The sequence below is a fragment of the Dama dama genome, chromosome 7, assembly GCF_033118175.1.
Source record: "Dama dama isolate Ldn47 chromosome 7, ASM3311817v1, whole genome shotgun sequence".
In the NCBI taxonomy this organism is placed as follows: domain Eukaryota; kingdom Metazoa; phylum Chordata; class Mammalia; order Artiodactyla; family Cervidae; genus Dama; species Dama dama.
Window position 1 is genome coordinate 2394995 of NC_083687.1, and position 24297 is coordinate 2419291.

The 24297-nt window shown below is 41.4% G+C and overlaps 1 protein-coding gene across 1 annotated transcript in view; it reads right to left on the reverse strand.

The window, feature by feature from the left end:
* Positions 1–24297, reverse strand: part of LOC133058998 (contactin-associated protein-like 3) — a 191032-nt gene that overhangs the window by 157112 nt on the left and 9623 nt on the right. The window contains exon 3 of the mRNA XM_061146042.1: positions 13595–13788. Coding sequence (XP_061002025.1) covers positions 13595–13788 — 194 coding nt within the window. The remainder of the gene's footprint in view (positions 1–13594; positions 13789–24297) is intronic.

Sequence of the window (24297 nt, forward strand, 5' to 3'; positions counted from 1 at the left end):
TTCTGCCAAGAAGCAATCATCTTCTGATTTCACAACTGCAGTCACCATCCACAGTGATTTTGGAGCCCAAGAAGAGGATATCTGTCACTACTTCCACCTTTTCCCCTTCCATCTGCATGAATTAATGGGGCTGGATGCCAAGGTATTTTTTTAACATTTAGTCTTCAGCTGGCTTTTTCACTCTGCTCCAGCCTCATCAAGAGGCTCTTCAGTTCCTCTTCACTTTCTCCATTAGAATGGTATCATCCACATCTCTGAGGTTGTTGATGTTTCTCCCGCCTATCTTGATTCCAGCTTGTTAACTCATCCAGCCCAGCATTTCTCATGATGTGCTCAGTGTATAGGTTAAACAGGGTGACAGCACGCAGCCCTATCGTACTACTTTCTTGATCTTGAACCAATTAGTTGTTCCATACATGGTTCTAACTGTTGCTTCTTGATACGCATACAGGTTTCTCAGAAGATGGGAGAGATGGCCTGGTATTTCTATCTCTCTAAGAGTCTCCAAGTTTGTCATGATCTACACAGTAAAAGGCTTTAGTGTAGTTGATGAAACAGAGATAGATGTTTTTCTGAAATTCCCTTGCTTTCTCTATAATCCAGCAAATGGTGACAAACCTAAACAACACTAAAGACAGTACTAAAAGGCAGAGACATTACTTTGCCGACAAAGGTTCTTATAGTCAAAGCTATGGTTTTTCCAACAGTCATGTATGGATATGAGTTGGACCATAAAGAAGGCTGAGTGCCAAAGAATTGGTGCTTTGAACTGTGGAGTTGGAGAAGACTCTTAAGAGTCTCTTGGACTGCAAGATGATCAAACCAGTCAATCCTAAAGGAAATCAACCCTGAATATTCATTGGAGGGACTGACACTGAGGTTGAAGCTCCAATACTTTGGCTACCTGATGCAAAGAGCTGACTCACTGGAAAGGACCGTGATGCTGGGAAAGATTGAGGGCAAGAGGAAAAGCAGGTGACAGAGGATGAGATAGTTGGATGGCATCACTGACTCAATGGACATGAGTTTGAGCAAACCCAGGGAAATAGTGAAGGACAGGGAAGCCTGGCATGCTGCAGTTCACACTGAACAACAATTCTTTACCAGAATTAAGATACTACTTTGTATTTCCTTTGTTTTTTCCTTCAATCCTTTCAAAATTTGTATCTAATTGAGCAGCAATACATGCATGTAATCAAAAAATAGCATTCATTGCTTACTCATTGTATATCTACCCAAAATGAGAAATGTTATTCATAATTTATCTTGTGTGCTTCCAGAAATAGTCTATATATATTTGCATGCACATGTATGTATGTGTTCATCTTGGACATTTCTAATGGAAGCACAATAAATACATACTCTTTCCTTACTGTAAAAAAAATATTTCTTAAAGGTCTTTATCAGTAAATGTATTTGTTAATGTTGTACACAAGAAAATTATATAATGTTTTAAACCAATGTAACTTCAAAGACATAAATAGACAGATTGATTAAGTAACTTCTTTGTTTTGAAAGAAAAGAATTCCATGTATTATATCATTCCATAAAATGAAGTATTTATGTATTCATCTACTGACAGACAACTGGATCATGACTATAAACGATGTACTTAATTTTCTCAAAGGCACTTTCTGTTCATCTCCTAGTATTCTGGCGGGACTAACTCCTAGAAGTAGAATTGTTACTTGGTGCAGACAATATATTGATGGAATTTAATAGCACCACTCCTTTTGGATTGTCATCTTCGGAACTCTAAATAGTGGGTGCTTTTGAATACTTAAGTTTATAGAAATCATCTTCTAAGGGTGTGCACAAAGCTGTGATAAACATGGGTGTGCAAATATCTCTTTAAGATCCTGCTTTGGGTACACGTTTTGGGCATATTGGCTTCCCTAGTGGCTCAGTGGTAAAGAAATCTACCGGCCAATGCAGGAGACATGAGTTGAACATAAACCCATTTTATGACATTTTATGTTACCATCACTGTCTGAGCGTGCCTGCTTCCCACGTCCTAAGGAAGATGACCCCCACTCTGCACCATCATTTTATCCACCTCCAACATGAACCACCCTCTGTACTGTGGTGAGGTGGTTTGAATGTGGGCCCTGTGGCCAGACAGCTGGAGTTCAAACCTTCTGACATCACAACAAGCTCTGTGCTTTAAAGGTACTGAACTCGAACTCTTCACACCTCAGTGTCCTTTTCTGCAAACCGGGCGTTAGAGGGCTGTTGTGAGGATACATTTAATAAATATGTATAAAACACATGAAGTAGTGTCAGGCACTTGCTAAGTACTCAGTGTGGGTTAGCATTTCTTCTTGTTTTAACATTTTTCTTTAAACTGATTCTTTTTTTTAAACTTAGTTTTATTCTAAGTACTATGTAATGGTATCATAGGTCAGATGTGTAGTATTTGTATCTTATCCTGAAAGACATCAAACTACATGCATACATTTACAATGAAAAGAAAGCTTTTCTAGGATACAATTTGAAAAGTACCGTCCTAAGCAGGAGTATTAGCAAAAGTTCTGAGGAGTTCAAGTCTGAGAGGTTGTACTGCATCACACTGATGCTATAATTTTCATTTCTCATGCTGGATCCCTACATTTCACCTTAAATAGATTTTTAAAAATGGGCTAGACCAGGGCTAAACAACCTAAATCCAGAACCAGCTGGCTGCATGGCTTTGTAAATGAAGTTTTATTGGAACATTGCTACTCTCCTTCATTTATTAGTACATATTACCTGTGGCTACTTTCACAGGACAGAATAATTGAGCAGTCACAACAGAGACTATACGGTCTACAAAGCCAAAAATATTTATTATCTGTCCATTCACAGGGGAAGTTGTCTGGCCCCCGGTCGAACCAATCTTTCTTTCTGTCTGAGACATTAAACATGATTGAACAGCATCCAGCTTCTCAACTGCTTTCCTAACCATAACTGCTCTGAAAGTCTGAGGTTTGCTCATCAGAAATTCTTATTTTCTCAGAATTTTGAGACTGCAATACTAATATTAAAAAAAAAAAAATCCTCAAAGCCTGTCTTCCTTTTTGCAAAATTTTAAAATTTCGTTATTGTGTCCCACACTGGTGGCACAGTGGCTAAGAATCCGCCTGCCAACACAGGAGACATGGAATCCATCCCTGGTCCAGGATTCAGCCCACGAGCCACCATTACTGAAACCTATGAGCTCTAGCACCTGTGAGTCACAACCGCTGAGACCACGCACTGCGGCCCCCGAAACCCACGTGCACGGAGCCTGTGTTCTGCGGCAGACAAAGCCCTCGCACTGCAACTGGGAGAGCCCGCACACAGCGACAAAGAACCAGTGCGACCAAAAATAAATGAATACTTAAAAATTCCATTAGTGCCTTTGCTTGTGTAAATTTATAAAATGTGGCCTTCCGCCTTCCTAAAAGTCGGCTCAGCGACATTTCCTTTCAATGAGTGTGCTCCCATTTTACCTTTCTCGGTAAAAATTTACTTTTTCCATCATGTACTTTTCCTGCTTAAAAACAATATTCTTGCTTACAAACTGTGTTCTTTCTCAAATGGGTAAAAAGTTCTACTTACAAAGCTATTTCCCCCACAACTCTGCCATACTCTGTTCATGTTACTGTTTTAAGATTTACTTTTTTCATAAAATATACCCTAATTTACATAGATCTCCAATAACACCACTTCTGCAACAACTTCAATCTATGAAAGGTAAAATTGTAACTTTTAAGATGTCTCAAGAGTTGCTGTTTATCCTGCTACATATTTAAAATTCTACTTGCCACCACATCCCCTCCTCTCAACCTGACAACACATGGCAATTCAGATAAGTAAAATCGTTACTTTTGCAAAGCAATAAAGTCTGTACAAAGGGTATAGTTATAAACAAACTGTAGTCCTTGATGCCAGAATTGATGTGAAATAGGCATGAGATGAATAAATATGGTAGAAGAATAGTGATACTTAAGAAATAAAAACAAAAATCCCTAGGAGTAGAAAAAGAAGGGAGGGTCTAAGCAATTTTCATACAAGGAGAAAGGGATGTGAGCAAAGGTTTTCAGATTGGGAAGGACTGTAATTGGCAAATGGAAGGAAGGATGCCCCACACCCACTGGATGCAGTCAGCCTGGCAAGAAGCAGCTGTTATACTGGATCCCAGGCTTCTGGGGACCCATCAATTACTTTGTGGTCACAGATCAGATTCATTCAATTCTCTGCCTCAAACTTTCCAACTTTGAACAGTTTCACAGACCAAATCCAGTGTTCATCTCTGTGTCACTGAGACCTGAGGGAAAGGCAAGTGGGACTAGCTCTGTCTCTGGTTCAACAGGGCATCATCCTCGTACAACTCTGTGGGAGAAAAGTGCCAAGCTTCTTGTTAGACCTGGCACTGAAAGCCTCCCATCACATAAGCAGCATCATACTTGGCTAAGTTTTAACCTAACTAAACCATCTGGGTTGAGGTCTGTTTGAGAACTGCAACTTTTCCTTAACTCAGTCTAACGACTCCTTATTGAGAAATTGTAATAGGCCTGGCCTCCTGGGGCAATCAGTCCCTGACCTAATGGTTCTCAGAGCCCAGGAGGGGGAGATAATGTACAGAGAATTCCACTGTGGTCCGTGATGGTAAATGCAATCAACAGGACTGACCATGGTACACAGTCACCACCTAGGGAATCAACGCACTCCATGTTCATGAGGTGGACGGTTAGGAAGTGGAGGGCCATGTCCTCGCCAAGGCCAAGGATGTGGAAGAGATCAACACAGAATCACTGAAGTGTTGCTCCTATTGTGCTAGAAACCATCCAGTGTCAGAGCCAAACTTGAAATCAGTGAGTCCAGAACTAGCACAAGCCTCAGACAGCCAAGGTACGCTCGGCAGACCCTTCTGAGCAACCGCCTACCTGACGCAGGGATTGGCTCTGTTGAGTCATTAACTCATTAGCAATAAGTGTATTAACCTAGATCTGAAATAAACCAACATATATTTAATGACTGAATTAGCAGAAATCTCTGTCAAGAGGATTTCTGCTCCTTCTATCTCCTGACAGAGCTTCACATGCACCTACTTCCTTACATACAAACCCTCCTCCTTGTCTCTGAGTCCAGTTTTTCTTATTCTGATTCAACACTGCTCTTATCCCTCTTTATTTTGAAACTACACACAGTCATATGATCTTTCTATTTATACCAAGTAAACATAATTCATTTAAACTTGAATCCAATATGGTTTGTTAATTTGATTATGCAATATTTCAAACATCCCTGCCAAAACAGATATACATGTACCAACAATCTAGATCTATTTTAACAAGGTAAATATTTTGCCATGTGTGCATCAGCTATTTCTCTTAAATAAATAAATTGGTGCATATATAACCAACAAATGGCCTCCAACCCAACCCTCATGCTTCCAATATTTCCTTGTCTTTTTTCTACCCTACACCCTTGGGCTCACCTTTGTTGCTCTCTTAGAACCCTGTGAGATTGTTGTGAATCTTTCAATTCAATATTAATTAATCTCATTAATTAGTCTACTTGGTGTACTAGGTTGGAAGTTATCCAAAGAAGAACAAAGTTTCAAATGACTTGCTCTGTCTATTTTATATTCATTTAAGGACCTATTGCTACTTATTTTTTCAAGGCAAAAGAAACCTATTAAATGGAATTATTTATACTAGAACTTATGTTTATTTCAAATAATTTCTTTTCTTATCTTTCTCAAATATATTTTGCCAGTCCTTTCTTAGAAGAATGCCTTTTTCACGCAAAGGGCCTGCATAGGAAGAAAAATACACTTTATCCACTTAAAAATCTAAGTTCATTGCCTTATGAATAAGAACTTCCATCTTAAATTCATAGAGTGTAACTTCTGAACTAGAGGTCTGATGAGTTTTTAATATGAAGAATAAACCCCTAACAAATGCAGAGTATAGAGATTCAAGATATAGTTTCCAAAGGTAGCACTAACTTTAACCACTTGCTATTTACTAATAACAATGAAAAAATACCTGGGCTTCACCCCATGAGGCTGGTGACTCTCAGGGATAAAGAGGATGTCCTGCAGCCAAAGGCCACTGAAGCAAGGTTCCCGAGGTCTTGTTACAGAAAGCGTCACCTGCCCAGGCTAACACATGGGCGGGATGAGCTGCATCCGCATGCAGGGAGCACAGTCCCCTCTGATCCGGGAAGCTGGAGACTAGGTTAAGGTGCAAAACAATTTTCCCCACAGATGGGACTTGGGTCATTCCAGTATGTCCTTCTCACAATCTAAACTGCACTGAAATCACCTGGTCATCTTGTTAAAATACAGATTCTATTCTATACATTTGGGTGGGGGCTGAAAGTCCATATTTCTATCAAGATCTGTCAAGTGATGCTGCTGGTCCACTGGCCACCTGCCGAGTAGCAGGATCCATAGCAGCCTAGGTCCTTTTTTTTGTAGAGAAAATGGGAAAGAGAGGAGTAGACAGATAAGATGTGTGAGAAGAGGAAACCAGAGAAATAAAAAAGAAAGCAAAATGTCATGGGCAGAGAGTGAAAGAGAGACCAAAAAAAAAAAAAAAAGAAAAACAGGAAATGTGATAATAAGGCCCTCCCAACATCTCTCCCTCCTGAGTGCCCCCATCAGAGTGGACATGAAGTCCTTGTATGGCCCCACCTACCAACCCAGGGGCTTTGGGGCTCGATGCAGGGTAGTCTGAGAGCTGTCCTGATCAGACCAGCTCTTTCCCCGGCCACAGGCCATAGGATCTGAGATGACCCTCCGCCAGAGCCACATAAGTCAACGTGTCTCCTCAGATTTCTGAGCCAGTACCGGAAAAATGAATACCAGAAACCAGTTCACAGAAGGCCCAAGGCCGGGCTGATTCTTAGTTACAACCATGCCAGAGACCCAGCTAAATCCTCCCCTTCTCAGTGCCGTTGGATTCCTGAGTACCTAGACTGATTTGAGTTGATTATCTAGAGTTTGTAGCAATACAGAAAGGAGGGAGAATATAGGGGGAAATGGAGAAAGAAGAGAGAAATGAGGAGAAAAATATTTAATGATAGATGAAAAAATAGATAGATGAAAAAATAAAGAAAGAACAGAAGGATAGAAGAAAAGAGGGAGAAATAGGAAATGAGAGTGAAGCCAAAGTAATATAGAAGGAAAAACACCCTCCAGGAGGAAAGGTGCCCATGGCTGAGCAGGGACCCAGTGTTCATGGGCCCGATGAGCCTTGACAAAGGGCACCATTGCAGAGGGAGCTCTTAGCCATGGTCACCTGACAGGAGGGGGTGCATTAGTCTGGCTTTCATAGTCAGCCCACTGTTCCCACCACATGGAACTGAGAGGGAGAAGAGACAAAGTCAGGGCAGGCTGGTAGCCTGAGCGAGATAACTGGTCAAAGTCTGTGACAGAGACCCAGGAAGACCTCATAGATGTCCAGGGAGGCAGTGATGGAGCTGGAGCCCTGACCTCCACCTGGAATACCATCAGAGCTTTAGGCTGCCCAGCCATGGACCTCTGCTGCCCACCAGGCATGCTCGCAGACCACAGCCTCAGAGCAGGAGAGCGGATGGAGCCCACACCTCTCCCCGACCTGGTCCAGAAGCCTCCAGGGAACTCAGAGCTCACATTAGCCTATAGGTAAGAATTCTGATTCACAAGGACTGCCTCACAAAATTCTTGTCTGAATCCAAGAATCACAGTAGATTGATATGTATTAGTTGATTTATTCTCAGGGGAAAGTAGAAAATAAACATTACTGGGAATTCCCTGGTGGTCCAGTGGTTAAGAATCTGCCTGCCAGTGCAGGGGACAAGGGTTTGATCCCTTGTCTGGGAAGATCCCAAATGCCAGGGAGCAACTAAGCCCATGTGTGCCACAACTACTGAGACTGAGTCAGCGCTCGCAAGCCACAACTGCCGAGCCCACAGGCCAGCACTTATGAAAGCCCGAGCCTCATGCTTGCAAGGAAGAGGAGCCCCTGCTCACAGCACCAGAGAAAGCCCACGCAGCGATGAAGGCCTAGTGCAGCCAAAAATTAATAAATAAAATAATCAAAAAACAAATAAAATCAGTTAATTATAAAAAATAAAATAAACATTACTGAACTTTGCCAGTGATCTCTGGTCTGTTGTATTGCTCACCTCCATGCTGTTCTATGACCTGCAACATCCTAAGATTCTGGCCATTTTCTGATTTAGTTGGACTGAACTTGCAAACACATCTTTTAAGTCCTATGACTGTTCAGTATCAAGCCTTGTCTAGCCACCTGGTTTCCCAATGGGCTGATGTAAATCATGCTTCTTCACATCGAATAGGAAATGAGCCCCTTTTTCTCACCTTTTTTCCCCCAGTGATATCTCTTCCACTGCATTTCAAATGAGGACATTCACTCTGCACATCAAAAGAGTGTGTGTCCTAAGAAGTAGCACACCACTTGGCAAGAAATGGCAATAATTTTACCTTCATTTAAGACACAGTCCTATATTTTATTTAAATAAAATCCTTTTAGAGTGTATTTTACAGTTCTGAGTACTTAATTTATTTGGCTATGTTCACACAGAAATCTAATTTAGCCAAGGAAGCAGTCACTCATCAGTAAATATTAATGTGAAACATATCACCAGTAAAGAATATAATTTCTTTTTTAAAAAATCAATAAATTTGTATAACTAACCTTCAGTGATTGGAGCTGAAGTCCTCAAATTCCTCAGTCAAAGATTTCAGGGCCAGATATGTCTCAGTTTTATAATTTGGAGAATTTAGGGAGGTATACATTGCATTTCACATATTAATTAACATGCCATGGCAAACATATGGGAAAGCATATGGACAACTTGCCCAAAGCAACATAAGTAAAGACCTTTTGTCTTACTATCATCTAATGTCCATTTTAAATAAGGAATTAGGATAAAACTTTTCCCAGAGTTTTTGGAATTTGGAATTATAAATGAAACAATTAACCAGTGTTAGAGGACAAAGTTTGCACAAACAGTAATAGATGCAAAAGAAGAAGAAAAGCCCTTTAAAAAATTAAGACAGGGAGAATATCCACAAAACTTTTACAGCCACAGAAGGAGTGCTTGATTTGGACTTCTTCTTTTTAACATGTAGAAGGAGGCCTAAGAAGAAAGCCTATACATGGTCTTTCTTCTGAGGGGTCAAGGTTGCCTCAGAGAGGCCACAAGCTGGGGACACTGCTGTGGATAAGAACTGCATCAGTGAGGACGCAGCAGCAACTTCTTATAGGGACCATCCACGAAACACTAACTGTGAGTTCGTGCTCAGATACCCCAGCAGCAAGACTCCATATGACTTTGGAAAACATCTTCAGATCCAATGAGAATGTGTTTGATAGGAAAGGATACCAAATGCGGAAAGAAAAAAACCAGAGATGTGCAAATACATTAGGGTGGGCAGAATGGCCCCAAAGATGTCCAGGCCCTAATGTCTGGAACTGTGAACATATGACTTTGCATGACAAAAGGGACTCTGCAGATGGGATCAAGGTTAGGAAGACTGTCCCAAGCTGACCCAGTTTAACCACAGGAGCCCTTAAAGTAGAGAACTTTCTCCAGCCAGAAGAAGAAATCGGAGAGGTGAAGCAGAAAGAGAATAAGAGCACAGGGAGACTTAAAGGCGAAAGGACTCGACCTGCTGCTGCAAGAGCAGGCCACGCGGGACGCACAAGGGAGGCAGGAGGCCTGTAGGAGTAAAGACCAGCCCCCAGCTAACAGGCTGCAGGGCTGCAGTCCTACACCCACAGGGAAGTAAGTGAGCATGTACACAGAAGAGTCAGCAGGGAACTTCTGACTGCTACCATCTGAAAGGCCTGCTTACAAGGCTGGCCCATTCCCAAGACTCATGATAAGGATGGCTCACTGTGCCCAATGTTTTTAAAGTAACTGAAAGTATAATTCATAATTATCAAGTAGTAAGACTTACTGCTATCAATGCCAATTGTGTACAATGGGCCCCGAGTAAGAGGTGAATTTGCTCAACCCATGATAATGAATGCTGAAGGTGCAAGGATGAGCCCCTTTCCTAAAGGAACTAAAAATGCTAAGAAAAGAGAAACACCTGCACTGGACGTTCAAGGACCAAGGGCTGCAAGCTGGGACAGTGGGCTACAGAGAAGCACAGAGCATGGAGCTCAACAAAGGCAACCTACCAGAAGAGAGAGTCCACTCATTCAATAACTCAGCAAACATTGGCCAACTTTCTGCTCAGACCCGGGCGCCATGAAGTGCTGGGGACACAGGCCGGGTACGCAGGTCTCTGTTTACACAAGTTCAAGAGTGGGAGGCAGGCCACCTCACCAGGCTTTTCTGTGTGGCACGATGCGTTGGTCTGGGGGGTCCTTCTGTCCTCACCTGCATGGTCTAGGATTAACAACACCACCATTCTTGACCCTACTTCCACAGGGCACTTGATCATTAAACAGACTGACAGAAGGTGATGCTTAGATGTGGTTCCGCTAGAACCTGATTAACTGAAAAATAAGAATTTTTACACTTTCTCAATCAAATGGAGTTGAAGATGGCAAAAGCATAAACCTTAATTCATACAACTAAGAATAAGCAGGCACCCTGAAGGCTCAGACAGTAAAGAATCTGCCTGCAATGCAGGAGACAAGGGTTTGATCCCTGGGTCAGGAAGATCCTCTGGAGAAAGGAATGGCTAGCCACTCCAGTATTATTGCCTGGGAAATCCCATGGACAGAGGAGCCTTGCAGGCTACAGTCCATGGGCTTCAAAAGTTGGACATGACTGAGAGAATAAGCACAACCATTAGTTACCGAATTTTGAAAAATAATATGCAATTTTTAACAAAGTTTCTCTTTATAAGTAGATGCTTCATTTAACTTTAACTTACTCTTTAAAAAAAAATAACAACTTTTTATTTCATATTGAAGTACAGCCAACTAGCAATGTTGTGATGGTTTCAGGTGGAGAGTAGAGGGACTCAGCCATAGATACACATGTATCCTTTCGCCCCTGAACTGCCCTCCCGGCCAGGCTGCCACCTAATACTGAGCAAAGTTCCCTGTGCTACACAGTTAAACCTGCTTACTTGTAATAATACTGATCTTAGACCACCTGACCTGCCTCTCAAGAAATCTGTAAGTAGGCCAGGAAGCAACAGTTAGATCTGGACATGGAACAACAGACTGGTTCCAAATAGGAAAAGGAGTATGTCAAGGCTATATATTGTCACCCTGCTTATTTAACTTATATTCAGAGTACATCATGAGAAACACTGTGCTGGATGAAGCAGAAGCTGGAATCAAGATTGCTGGGAGAAATATCAATAACCTCAGATATGCAGATGATACCACCATTATGGCAGAAAGTGAAGAGGAACTAAAAAGCCTCTTGATGAAAGTGAAAGAGGAGAGTGAAAAAGTTGGCTTAAAGTTCAACATTCAGAAAACTAAGATCATGGCATCTGGTCCCATCACTTCATGGCAAATAGATGGGAAAACAGTGGAAACAGACTTCATTTCTGGGGGCTCCGAAATCACTACAAATGGTCACTGCAGCCATGAAATTAAAAGATGCTTACTCCTTGGAAAAGTTATGACCAAACTAGGTAGCGTATTAAAAAGCAGAGACATTACTTTGTGGACAAACGTCTGTCTAGTCAAGGCTACGGTTTTTCCAGTAGTCATGTATAGATGTGAGAGTTGGACTATAAAGAAAGCTGAGTGCCAAAGAGCTGATGCTTTTGAACTGTGGTGTTGGAGAAGACTCTTGAGAGTCCCTTGGACAGATTCAACCAGTCTATTCTAAAGTAAATCAGTCCTGAATATTCACTGGAAGGACTGATGCTGAAGCTGAAATGCCAATATTTTGGCCACCTGATGCGAAGAACTGACTCACTTGAAAAGACCCTGATGCTGGGAAAGATTGAAGGTGGGAGTATAAGGGGACGACAGAGGATGAGATTGTCAGATGGCATCACCAACTCAATGGACATGAGTTTGAGTAAACTCCAGAAGTTGGTGATGGACAGGAGGGCCTGGCACGCTGCAGTCAATGGGGCTGCATAGAGTTGGAAACGACTGAGTGACTGAACTGAACTGGCTCTGGTTTGGACTTGGTGCTCTTAGAATTAGCACAACACTAATAACTGCTCCCAATCATATACATGGCAACTGCTGGTTTAGAAACTTTGTCAGGCAGCCCTAAAAACACTCACAAATTCCTTCCCATTTTATTATTTTAATTAATGTTAGATAATTAACGAATTCTTCTTGATTCAATTTACATCAACATTTACTGACAAACTTAATAATAAGCACTCCAGAGACAAAAAGATTAAGTAGACAATCTATTAGGTCTTAACATAACATTGGTGTCTAAGGAAACTCAAATGAGGGCAATTTGTTACCCAAGAAATATTATCACTTTGTTGCCTATTAGCCTTATTGATAATGGATTTTTAGCTGACATTTTTCCTCTTACCATGACAATTCAGAAAAAAAAAAAAATTAAGTTACACAACATCCTTAGACTAAGTTAAATGGAAGACACACTGTATATATTTTATTGTGGTAAAATATATACAACGTAACATTTAGCCCTTTAGACATTTTGAAATGCACAATTCTAGACAATAATATTCACACTGTTGTGCAGCCATGACCACCACCCATTTCCAGAACTTTTCATTTTCTCAAACTGAAACCCTGTCCTCATTAAACACTAACGGTTCATTCCTTGCTCCTCCAAATTCCTAAATTACATTTTTAATAAAAAGAAAAAAAGTAATTTTGTCTCCATTTGACAAATCTTCTTCAGGCCACCCCACCCCCCACCCCCAGTTGGTTGCCCCATCACTCAATTGCAAACCCTGGGCGGATCTTTACAACACTCTACTTTTGAAGCTTTTCACTTGGAGCAAACTGTGATTTAAAGATATGAAACCCTAACTATGTAGTCGATTACATATATTTTAAAATTCCAGAAGTTAAGCAAACAAAACCTAATTCTTCTAAAAGGAGCATGAATATGTGATCAGAATAGAAACTATGTCTCTGATGTAAATTAAAGTAGTTATGATTCAAAGAATCCTAACCATATACTGTCCATAAATTGCAAGAAGCCACATGGTGCTCAAGTTCCTGTTGGATCAGGAATTCAACACATGCCTCAAGAAGTCTTCCACAGAACATTCTCCATTACATCAATCTTTAAATGCTCTGAGTCTTTTAGAAATTTCAATTTATCAAAGGACACAGAAAAAAAAAATGAATATGCTTTAATTAAAAAATGCTCAGGCAATATAAACTATTGTGCCTGATATTAAACAAAAATAAAGTGAGTTGTATGTGATTTATTTAAACCTTAGACTACACACTGTTTAAAGAAATAATGGGAAGACATTTCCCCTACATTGTTTTACCTTTTACTTATTTCATAAATTATACAGAGACAGTGTATTCTAAAATGTCACATGTGCCTTACATCCCGTGGGAATATTTTTGAGTAATTTAGGGGGCTCTGTTTCTGTACTTGACCTGACAGATGGACAGCAAAATGTTGTAACTGGCACAGTTCATATTCTGACAGAATGCTTTTCAATAGACGCACATACCCAGATGCTCTCCTCTCGGCGATACTGCTTCCAGCTTCTCCCGCCGTCGCTGAACATCAGGAGGTAGCTGGTCACCCAGTCGGAGCTCCCGTACCCTCCCTGGGTGGCCACGGCTGTGACCTCCATTCTCTCTCCAAGGTCAATCTGCAGCCACTGGTATTGATTTGACACCAGAGGCGACCAGCCACCAGCTCCTTTTTGTGGGGAATAGAAAAAAGAAAAATGATAAAGATAGAGAAATCTTTGAAATTTTTATTAACCTGGGAGAACAGTATCATAAATGAAATTTGTAAAAATCATAGTTTGAAATTCTTCCTTATATAATGCCTCATAATTACACACACTTATACAAACAAAAAGTAAAAACACAAGTTAAGTGTAAATGAATGAAGCTTTTATTAAGTGAATTGTCTGTAGCCCCTAACTCTTTGGAGTTTGGGGGTCCCACTCACTGAAAGTGCTTAATATAACAGGTGGACAACAGGCCATCACATCAGTGCTTGAAACTAGAGTGTTCATTGGCTTTAATGCATGACTTGCCCTCTGTTGGCCATAAGGAGAATACCCAGACCATGGCAGAATTAGAAAACCTTAACTCTGGATTCCTAACACAAGGAACTACAGTGTTGAGAACTGGGATAACAAAGATGGTTATGGCATAGCCCTGCATTCAAGGTGCTCACGGACTCATAATAGAGAGAAGAACTTGAGAACAATTCAGAGAATAACTTGAAAGACAACAAGGGAGTGGTAAAGATGAAATTAATTTCTGTGCGGGGAGCGAGAGTTCTGGACAGGCAGGAGGTAGGAAGAGTGAGGATCCAGAGGAGGCTAATGATAAGGAGTTTCTTGCGTGCTGATGAAAATAGGTGCAGAGTAGAAAGCACTGTGCTTTGCTTTTTCCAGTGCTGGTAAGAAACCAAAGAGTCACAGATTTCTGAGAATGTATTATTGGTATATTTTTGTTCTTCCATTTATTGGAAACATGAGCTTTTAACTTGGATTTAGATATCATATTATAATATGCTTTGTTCATTTAAATTATTATGCAATATAAAATTGGGAAATAGATCTGAAATGCATTCTAGAACTGATATTTTGCTAATTATACATGTCTGGAAAACACAGTGTCACGTAAACAATCCCTAACATGAAAAAAGTAGCTTTAAAAATTTTTTCCCATTATTCTTACACCTAATTTGAGACTCTCATAACAAAGCCTGATCCTGTAGGCAACATTTATTATCTTCGTATTAAGGGCAATTATTAACATCCACACCCCGTTTACTAAAACTGTTATGACAGTGCCCATCGGGAGAGGTGTGAAATGGTTACAGGACAGCTCAAAGGGAAATGGAAGTGGGGTACTTATGTCAGTGTGTGGGGCTGTGACCAGCAAGTCACCAGCAAGTGGGCACATCTATCGCTTCACTACGTCCTCTGTTAATTGCATTGCATGTATAACGCTTAGTTAAGTCTAAAGCTTACAGATTCTTTCTGAGACTTCTGCATTTCCTGTAGTAAATCTTTGTTCCAATATTATAAATTTTCTTCTCACTGTGTCACAAGCACAATCTTTTCCTTTGATCCAGAATTTATAATATGCCACATTTTTGGTTGTTCTATAATACATTTTTTAACTTTCTATTTTGAAATAATTTCAGATTTGCAAAAGAGTTGCAAAGATGGGTAAGGAATTCCTGTCTACTTTTTACCTAATGTCTCCTAATGTTAATTTCTGACATCACCATGGCACTTTGATCAAAACTAAGCTATGAACACTGGTACAAGGTTAAAGAAATGATAAACTTTATTTCGATGTCTCCAATTTTTCTACTAACTCACTTTTTCTGTTCCAGGATCCTGTGTTGCATTTAGTCACTGTATCTCCTTAGCGTTCTACACCCTGTGAAAGTTTCTCAATCTTTCTTTGTCTTTAATTGCAGGACTGATCATTACCCAACACCTTCCTGCTAATTCTACTCATTTGTGCCAAGGTCCCAACTAATATCTGATGAATGAGAAGTCCCTCTGAGTTCTAGCTGAGGGTTAACTAATAGTCCCAAGTAACATTACTCGGCAATTGCCTATAATTTTGTAACCAAAATAAGTCAAATATTAGGTGTTGGCATTTAGCTGTCATTTTAACTTAGAGGTTCTACTTACAAAATTTTATATGAATCCTTTTAAATCTCCGAGAAACTATTAAATGGCCTGTATTCTGACTTATATTAGTATCAAAGGATGTACTGATGATATGCTTTTTTAAAAAACTTCACAATCTTTCTGTGTCACTTGTAATCTATGTTGAAGTCAGGAAGTATCACTAACATGTTATGAGTACCACATGTACAGAAGCACAACAGACTGAAAAGTATCAGCTTGTTGCCAGCATGCTGCCTTGGGACCAGCCTCTCACAGACACATCTTCATCTCTGTCAACCGGTCTTCAATATCTGCAGGTAACTGACCCTGAACAATTCATACCCCTTACCTGTGGTGAGGAGGTGCTACTGGTATGCAAATGAAGCTATCTGATTAAGTAGGTACTCTGCCAAAGTAATGAAACTGCAGAGTCCCCTGTACCATGGGGCAATTCATTTCCCTTAGACAACACAGCCATGGGGTAATCCCCAGACACCTGCTGGGGGATGATGTGAGCTACTGTGCTTTGCTCACTCACATAGTCCACCTCGGTGACTGCCTCTTTTACTAATGACTGGGAAAAGTGGGAAATACACAAATATAACCTGGACACTGTTAGGGGGCCCCGAGCAGCCTTACTGACCGGCAGAGCTGAACCAATGTTCTGCAGTAAACGAGAAAAACGAGAGACAATGCAGGAGCCGAAACTTCTCACAAGCATGGGATGTGCTAAGGACCCTCCCAGGTGCTCCAAGTGTTACTTGACACACACCCTGCAAGTAAGACTGGTGTTACAGTCTCTGCTTTGCAAAGAAGAAACAACCATTTTAGGTTCTCATGAGGGTGTTTAATTAAAGCTTAGGTCCCTTTTCATTCTCTACCCCTTCTAAGAACATACCTCTGTGATTTGTTTGTCAGTTGTTCAGTATTGTATGTTTATTGATAGCCAGACTGTATTTAATATTGCCATACTGGCAGACATGGACTTCTCAGGTGGTTCAGTGGTGAAGAATCCCCCTGCCAACGCCGGAGGTGCAGGTTCGATCCCTGGGTCTGGAAGATCCCCTGGAGAAGGAAACGGCAACCCACTCCAGTATTCTTACCTGGGAAATCCCATGGACAAAGAAGCCTGGCAGGCTATAGTCCATGGGGTCCCAAGAGTTGAACAAAACTCAGGGACTAAAACAGCAAACAATTTGCAGATATATTGGAAGGTTTGTCTCCACTTACTCCTGTGGGAATGCTTCCCCCACCTTTGGTCGGCTCAGACACAGGCAGTGACTTGTGTCTTTGGAGGAAAGGAAAGGTTGAACAGGAAACTCTCAGCTGGGGCCTTAATTATCCTGGTCACTGACCACAAAGACAATGACTCCTGCTCCTGGTGACCATGGGGCATGAACTGTCATAAAGACTGTCAGTTTTGTGCTGAGAGGGAAATCACCCAGAGCTGAAAAGAAAAATAATTTCAAGCCTTCCTCAACTTTCAACAAGATTCAGAGCAGAGAGATACCCAAGGGACTAATGTCAAATGGGTTAATTTGAAGTGAAGAGACCCACCCATCTCCAGGGCATCTATATGTCAAGTAAGTAAATGGCTAAATTGAAACTGTCACCAAGGGAAGTTTCCCTTCAAGATCTCCATTACATTGTCTCAAATGGATCTAATCAAGCTCTGTGTGTTTTTTTTCCTCACTTAAATGCATCTTAATTCACAGAAGAGGCTTCCCTGGTGACTCAGATGGACCCGGGCTTGATCTCTGGGTCATGAAGATTCCCTGGAGAAGGGAATGGCTACCCACTTCAGTGTTCTTGCCTGGAGAATTCCATGGACACAGGAGCCTGGTGGGCTATGGTTTTTCCAGTAGTCACGTATGGATGTGAGAACTGGACCATAAAAAAGGCTGAGTGCTGAAGAATTGATGCCTCTGAATTGTGGTGCTGGAGAAGTCTCTTGAGAGTCCCTTGGACTGCAAGGAGATCAAACCAGTCAATCCTAAAGGAAACCAACTCTGAATAGTCATTGGAAGGACTGATGCTGAAGCTGAAGCTCCGGTACTTTGGACACCTGATGTGAAAAGCCGACTCACTGGAGAAGACCCTGATGCTGGGAAAGACTGAAGGCAAAGGGATAAGGGGAAAGCAGAGTATGAGATGGTTGGATAGCATTACTGATTCAATGGACACGAATCTGAGGAGATAGTGAAGGACAAGAAAGCCTGGTGTACTGCAGTCCATGGGATCATAAAGAGTCAGACACAGTTTAACAACTGAACAACAGCAGCAAATTCACAGGAGACATATTACTGATTCCAGCTGGGTCTGGGTGAGTAGGGAGAGGATGAGAGGAGCAGGAATGACAGATGTTCCAGGAAAGAGGGGCTGATGGGTGGGCAGGCCCTGGGGATGCTCTCTGACCTGCCTGCTCTGAGATCTCTGGGCTTTAAATACTGATGTTTTTGTCACAACCACACCTACAGTGCTGAGGAAAATTTAAGCATTTGCTCCAGCTCTGATTTCTTAAGAAGCAGTTTCAACTAGCTACATATATCTTTCCTGACTATCAAGATGTAGAGAAAACACAGAAACTTTGCCTCTGGGACCTGTCTAGGTAACCTCTGATCCCCTTTCTGCTGTACTCCCAGCAATCTGCTAGCAGCCTGAGCAGGAGAGAACATACTGTTTTCCAAAAAGTGCATCCATAAGGGGAAAAAAAAAATCACACAGCAGCCTAGTAAAACACGTTCCTGTACTAAATGCAAACATACCCTGTAATGGCTTTGTAAGAAGACAATTCAAAATAAAATTTAAAAGTGTATACTGATTAATTTGTGATTTCAGTTAAATGCCAGTAATATTAAGGGGAAAAAAACACAGTGTGACTGTTCACCTGTGACTCCCTGAAGTTCTGTCTGAAGCATCCCAAGGGACAACTTTCAATGCCTGTGGCATTTAACATTCACTGCTGCAGCTCTTTCTGCATAAAATAAATAAAAATCCATTGCTACCATTTGTTTTGTTTTGCTTCTCATATACAGTAATGTTAAGTAGGGAGTTAGGCATTAGCAACAAGGGATGGCCTAGCCTAAAGGGATGCAAGCTGATCTCTAAATCTCACCCCAGACATGCCCAGAAAAACTCACAGATATGCTACAGAAATAACCACAGAGAATTTTCCAACTGCTGCACAAGCACTCTAGGCACACAGTGGATGAAAACTAACCCCAGGGGCTTCTCCAGGTCCAGCACACAATGCCCTTGATGCACAGATGTGTCCTCAAGGGACCTTAGGCAGCCAGGGGCCCATTAAGGGCTCATAAATATTCTACACACATATGTCCAGCTGATTATAACAGACTAAATTATGGGAAAGTCATGTGCAATAAAGCCTACTGTTATGTAACTTGCAACCATCAGCCAGCCTTGAGCATACATCTATTTGCATTCCTTTTCCTGATTGGTGGCTGGTACAAGCCCTACCTCACACAGGGCAGAACCAAGAGGAGAAGATGGGAAGGATTAAAAAGGGAAAGTCAAGAGGGATCGTGGCCACTCCTTCAGGGTCAGGTACTCCCTCTTTTCAGGAGTGTACTATTCATCGCTCATAAAAGATCTGTCTGCTTGAGCTGTAAACCAGTCTGTTGTTTAAATTCTTGCCACAACAAGACAGGAGCCTGAGATATCCTGCCTGCCTGAGCTATAATTAGTCCATCCTTCCAAATCTCTGTAAACCAACCCGACACCCCTAACCAAGTGTCAGAAAACATACACTAGAGAGGCAATCAGAGTTGAGTTGATTTTTAGCTTTTCAGTTCTTATTTGTTTGAAGTTCTATACTGACAAGACTATAAGATGATTTTGCTAATTTCTTATCTTAGAGATAAAATGAGAATTGCCCAGCAAGCCTATAAACCATCCAAACATGTAGTACTTCATTATGACTAAATAACATGTATGACAGAGCTTATTTGTCCATCTCCTGTGAAATCTTCATGTTTACCAAACGTGCAGCTCTGAGATCTGGTCTGATTCTATAAAAGCATCATTGTGCATCTTTCAGAGGGCTCCTGAGTTACTCAGAACAGATACGAGTTTGGATCATTCATGGGATCACTAAGAATAAGCATCATTTCCCTCTGATGTGTAGAGAACAGTGGGGAATCCAGGATGCCCAGAAGGCCAGGAGGCCAGGCACTCTATTCCAAGGCCCTCACCACTTCCCACAGATACACCATTACACTTCTTAATTCAGTGGCTCCTTTTTCAATTAAATACAGTATAGGATCATGTCAGGGAAATAACCATGATAACTAAATTAGCCATCCATACTTCACTGCTCACTCAGCCAGAAGCCTCTGGAAAAAGTTCCATTGATGGTATAAGTTACATTTTCTTTAGTGATGTTATTTAGCTGAATTCATTACACTTTGTAAGCACACTGTGAAAGCCTTGGATAAAAAGAGTATGTACCGACAACCTGTTATATAAAGTAGAGTATTAAAGTGAGACTCCAAAAAGGATGAGATCTAAGCACCACAAAATGCAAATACAACTGATAAAGGAGCATTTTTTTTTTTTTTTTCAGGGAGTTGGCATTCATCCCCAGTGAAGTATGGAACTATTATCTGTCAGGGTGAAGCCCCTCCGCTGGATTTCCTTGAAGGAAACACAGCAACAAGGGAGGATTCCACTGCAAAAATCACACTGTAGAGAGAACAGGGAACCCCTGAAATACCATCTTTCAGTCAGCAACTGGTTAAGAAGCTCCTCATTATGTTCACAGCAAAGGCAGGAGCAGCTGACAAAAGGTTCCACTGAGATATTCCAGCAGCCTTAGTCACTGGCTATGGTCTTCCTGGACCAGTTTCGATGTCACCAGTTAAACTAGCAATTCAGGGTTCCTCTGTGCTTTAACATGGGACTCTTGTATCTTGAGCGATACCAGATGCCTCATGAATGGTTTCTAATTGAACCTCACCCCTTTGGCAGGATTGAAGACCACCTCAATTGGGATGTCTTTCCTCATGACTCTAAAAAAGAAAAAAAGGATATCCCCACAAGAAGCAATGGAATTACATTGTATGAGCAAAGCAGTATGAGGTAATGGGGCAAAACATATCTTCATAGGGATGCCAATATTAAAAGTGGAGTAAACAATGACATCATGGTGTATGTCAGGATGGTGATGGTTTACTCACTAAGACATGTCTGACTCTTGCAACTCCATGAACTGCAGCCCACCAGGCTCCTCTGTCCATAGGATTTCACAGGCAAGAATACTGGAGTGGGTGGCCATTCCCTTCTCCAGGGGATCTTCCTGATCCAGGGATTGAACCTGGGTCTCCTGCATTGCAGGCAGATTCTTTACTGACTAAGCCACTAGCCCTCATTCATGTCAAGGACACATACTGTTAAGTAAATGTCTTTCATGAACATTTCTGTATATTACACACAACATAAAAGTGAATTACTTTGGGGGGTGGGAAATCAGCTGAATTTGCTAGACAACCATTTTAGAATTTGGATAGTGCTTAGAGGAGCTTCTATATACCTTTGGGGAAGGTATAGGTAGTATCGTCATAGGTAGTATTTACTCTTGGGAAAATACTATGGCAAAATTGTTGCCACCTTGAGATACTTACTGCTCAGATTACAAACACAGACATAATTTGCAAAGATAATCCATTGTGTTTTTCACTCCTCTCTCCAGCAAATCCTGTTAGCCAGTGATCACTATCCCCTTAAGCCCTAGAGAAGCCACGGAGGACAAAGACCAACTCAGAAAACAGGAAACAGTACGTGTGGTGTCGCCCCCTTTGTCAGGAAGAAGAGATGGAAGCCCAGAGGATTGTGGGAAAGAGGGGAAATGGAGGAAGGGTGAAAGGTCGTGGGAGAAGTGATTCAGACACCTTGCTCAGGAATGAAGTCCCAGGGGGACAGAGAGTGAGAGGAATAAACAAGCAGAGGAGAGGCTTTCGGGGGGCCCGTCTGGAGTTTGGGGAGATGATCGTGTAGGGGCTGGGCAGTCATTACTAACAGTCTCCAACAGTTTCCGGTTTTCTCCCTTCCAGGCCCGGGCAGGACTGCGCTTCCCCGCCCCCTGGTGGCTGAGAGGGGCTGCGTGACCACCGCTGGCCACAAGCTGAGTGGAAGCGATAGGTCACTTCTGGACAGGACGAAGTCATTCACAGGATTCCCCGCCCCCCCCACCCCCCACATAGTGACCCAGAATTCCCCACAGGCCACCAAAAGGGGGCATAGAAGTTAAATGAGAGTCTGACTGGATCTGAACAGGTTAACTTGACAAAGACAAGTTAAACCTGTAATCAAGGGAACTCAGGCTGGAAACCAAATGAGACTCAAGGTCAGGCTTCAGGGAGGCAAGGAGTGACACCAGACAGATTCCTAAAGGGACAGTGGCTTATTCCCTGGGAACATGATCTTACCAAGAGGTATATCTGCCGCAGGTTTCAGGAATGGGTGCCCAGTAACCCCCAGAGTTAAGAGCAGACAAACGTCCCTCAGCGGATAACAAGGAGCTGAGACCCCAACATGGGGCACCCCTCCTACTGTTCAGCTCCATGAGGGCAGGAGCCCGTCTGTAAACCCAAATACTGTCTTGGACAGAAGTAGGAGCAAGGAACTCTGAGCATCCCTGGAAGATGTTCTTCTGTTCAAAAGAGGCTATGAATCCAAAAGAGACAAGATTGCCTTATTTGGGGGGTAGTTCTATAATTTAGGCTACATGATAGACACAAACGACAACACTGTCTCCCTGGAGGTTGTTGACGACACTGAAAACACTCTTGGTTTGTCCTGGTTTGTATCATCTAGTGCCTTAGGCTCTATGGGAAAACAGAAGACTCTAGATCTTGAAAAGGACCACTGAAGAATCAGAAAAGATGAGTTCTGCGCGATTCCATATGACAACTCTATAGCCTGGTCTACACAAACTCTGGGATTTGATGGTTTCTCCTCCCACATGCTACTAACATGCATTTTATTATTTTATTTATTTATTTGGCCTTGCTTCATGGCATGTGAGATCTTGGTTCCCTGACCAGGGACTGAACCTAAGTCCCCTGTATTGGAAGCACGAGTCAACCATTGGATCCCAAGGAAGTCCCTACAATAGTGCATTTTAGAGGAGCTATGATTTAATAATAAAGTTACATGGTTGTCAGGACAGTGTCGCCCAGGCTTTAGTATGTGGGTGTACAGATGCTGTTACACTTGGCTTATTCATTGCACTCAACAACCACAGTGCATCTACAGGATCACTTATTTAAAAAATAATAACAACAGAAAAAAAGTGGCTTCAAGAAAAAAATGTGTATTGGCTTTAAACGGTCTAAAAATTTCTAGAAGCACAGACAAACAGAATGCAAAATCTGACATCCAGAGGCAAAAATTTCCCAGTACATTCATATATCTATAAAAATTTAATTCATAAGCTCTTTTATGGCAATTTGAATTGCTCAGACTAGTATTTGGGAATACTGACCAGGTCTACCAGGCTTCTAGCCTGTGAATAAATGATAGGAATATTTGAAAACTATGATTCTATGAAAAAATATGAGGGGAAAGTTAATTATTATAAGATTTGCATCAGAAATTTTTGATGTAATATTCTGATTTATATCAGGAATTGACATACTTTTTGACATTTTAAACTATTATCCACTCTTTCCCTTATTTTTTAACTTTGTTATAACAAAGAATAAATTTTATATCATATCTTATTTGGGATACTGCAGATCCAAATAATCAGACATTACAGGTTATAAGAAAATGTTCACTATCTAATGCCCAAGTCTAAGCATTTTCCCCTAATGTAATCATACATATTTATTTTCTGCTAAAACCTATAGCATTAACTTGTACTAGTAAATGTACTTCCTAACTTGAAAAATAAGTATCTTAAAACTGAGAATAGTTCTAAAAGTCTTAGTCATTCACTGTATTGGAACTTCAGACAAAAATCTTTCTTGGCTCCACCAAAATATATGTCTATTTTGAGGAAACGGGATCAATGTCTCAGTATGAGAAGGTGAAGAATTACAAAGAGAAAAGAAGACATCCAGTCATTTCAGCTTGTTTCCATCTACTTCCTGTTGGCAATACACAAATAGCAATCTGAAATGTCATTTTTGATCAAGCTAAATTTGAAGCAATCTCATTTGCGCTGTCACTGATGAGTGGCTTGCTGCAGTAGAGTGCATGAATTCCAGCATCTGGGCCATGAATAGAGTGGTTCCTCTTTCTGGGAATGACGGTTTATGCAAGCATTTTGGAAAAACAAAAAAGAACATGATACCATGCAGGGCCCTATAGGGCTGCTGGGCACAACTTTCTATGTCCCTCATTTCTTTGATTACAGGAAACAGCCTTCATTCAGCCTCTATGACCTCCCCTGAGTTCCAACGGGCAGATTCATGCAGTTGTTAGTTAGGGAAGGGAGGGATGTGAGACCAGGAAGAAAGTCAAGAGCAGCCTTTGGACAAGGTCCTGTTTCCCCATCAACAGATATACACAACAATATCTTTGAGCTATTTTGCAGA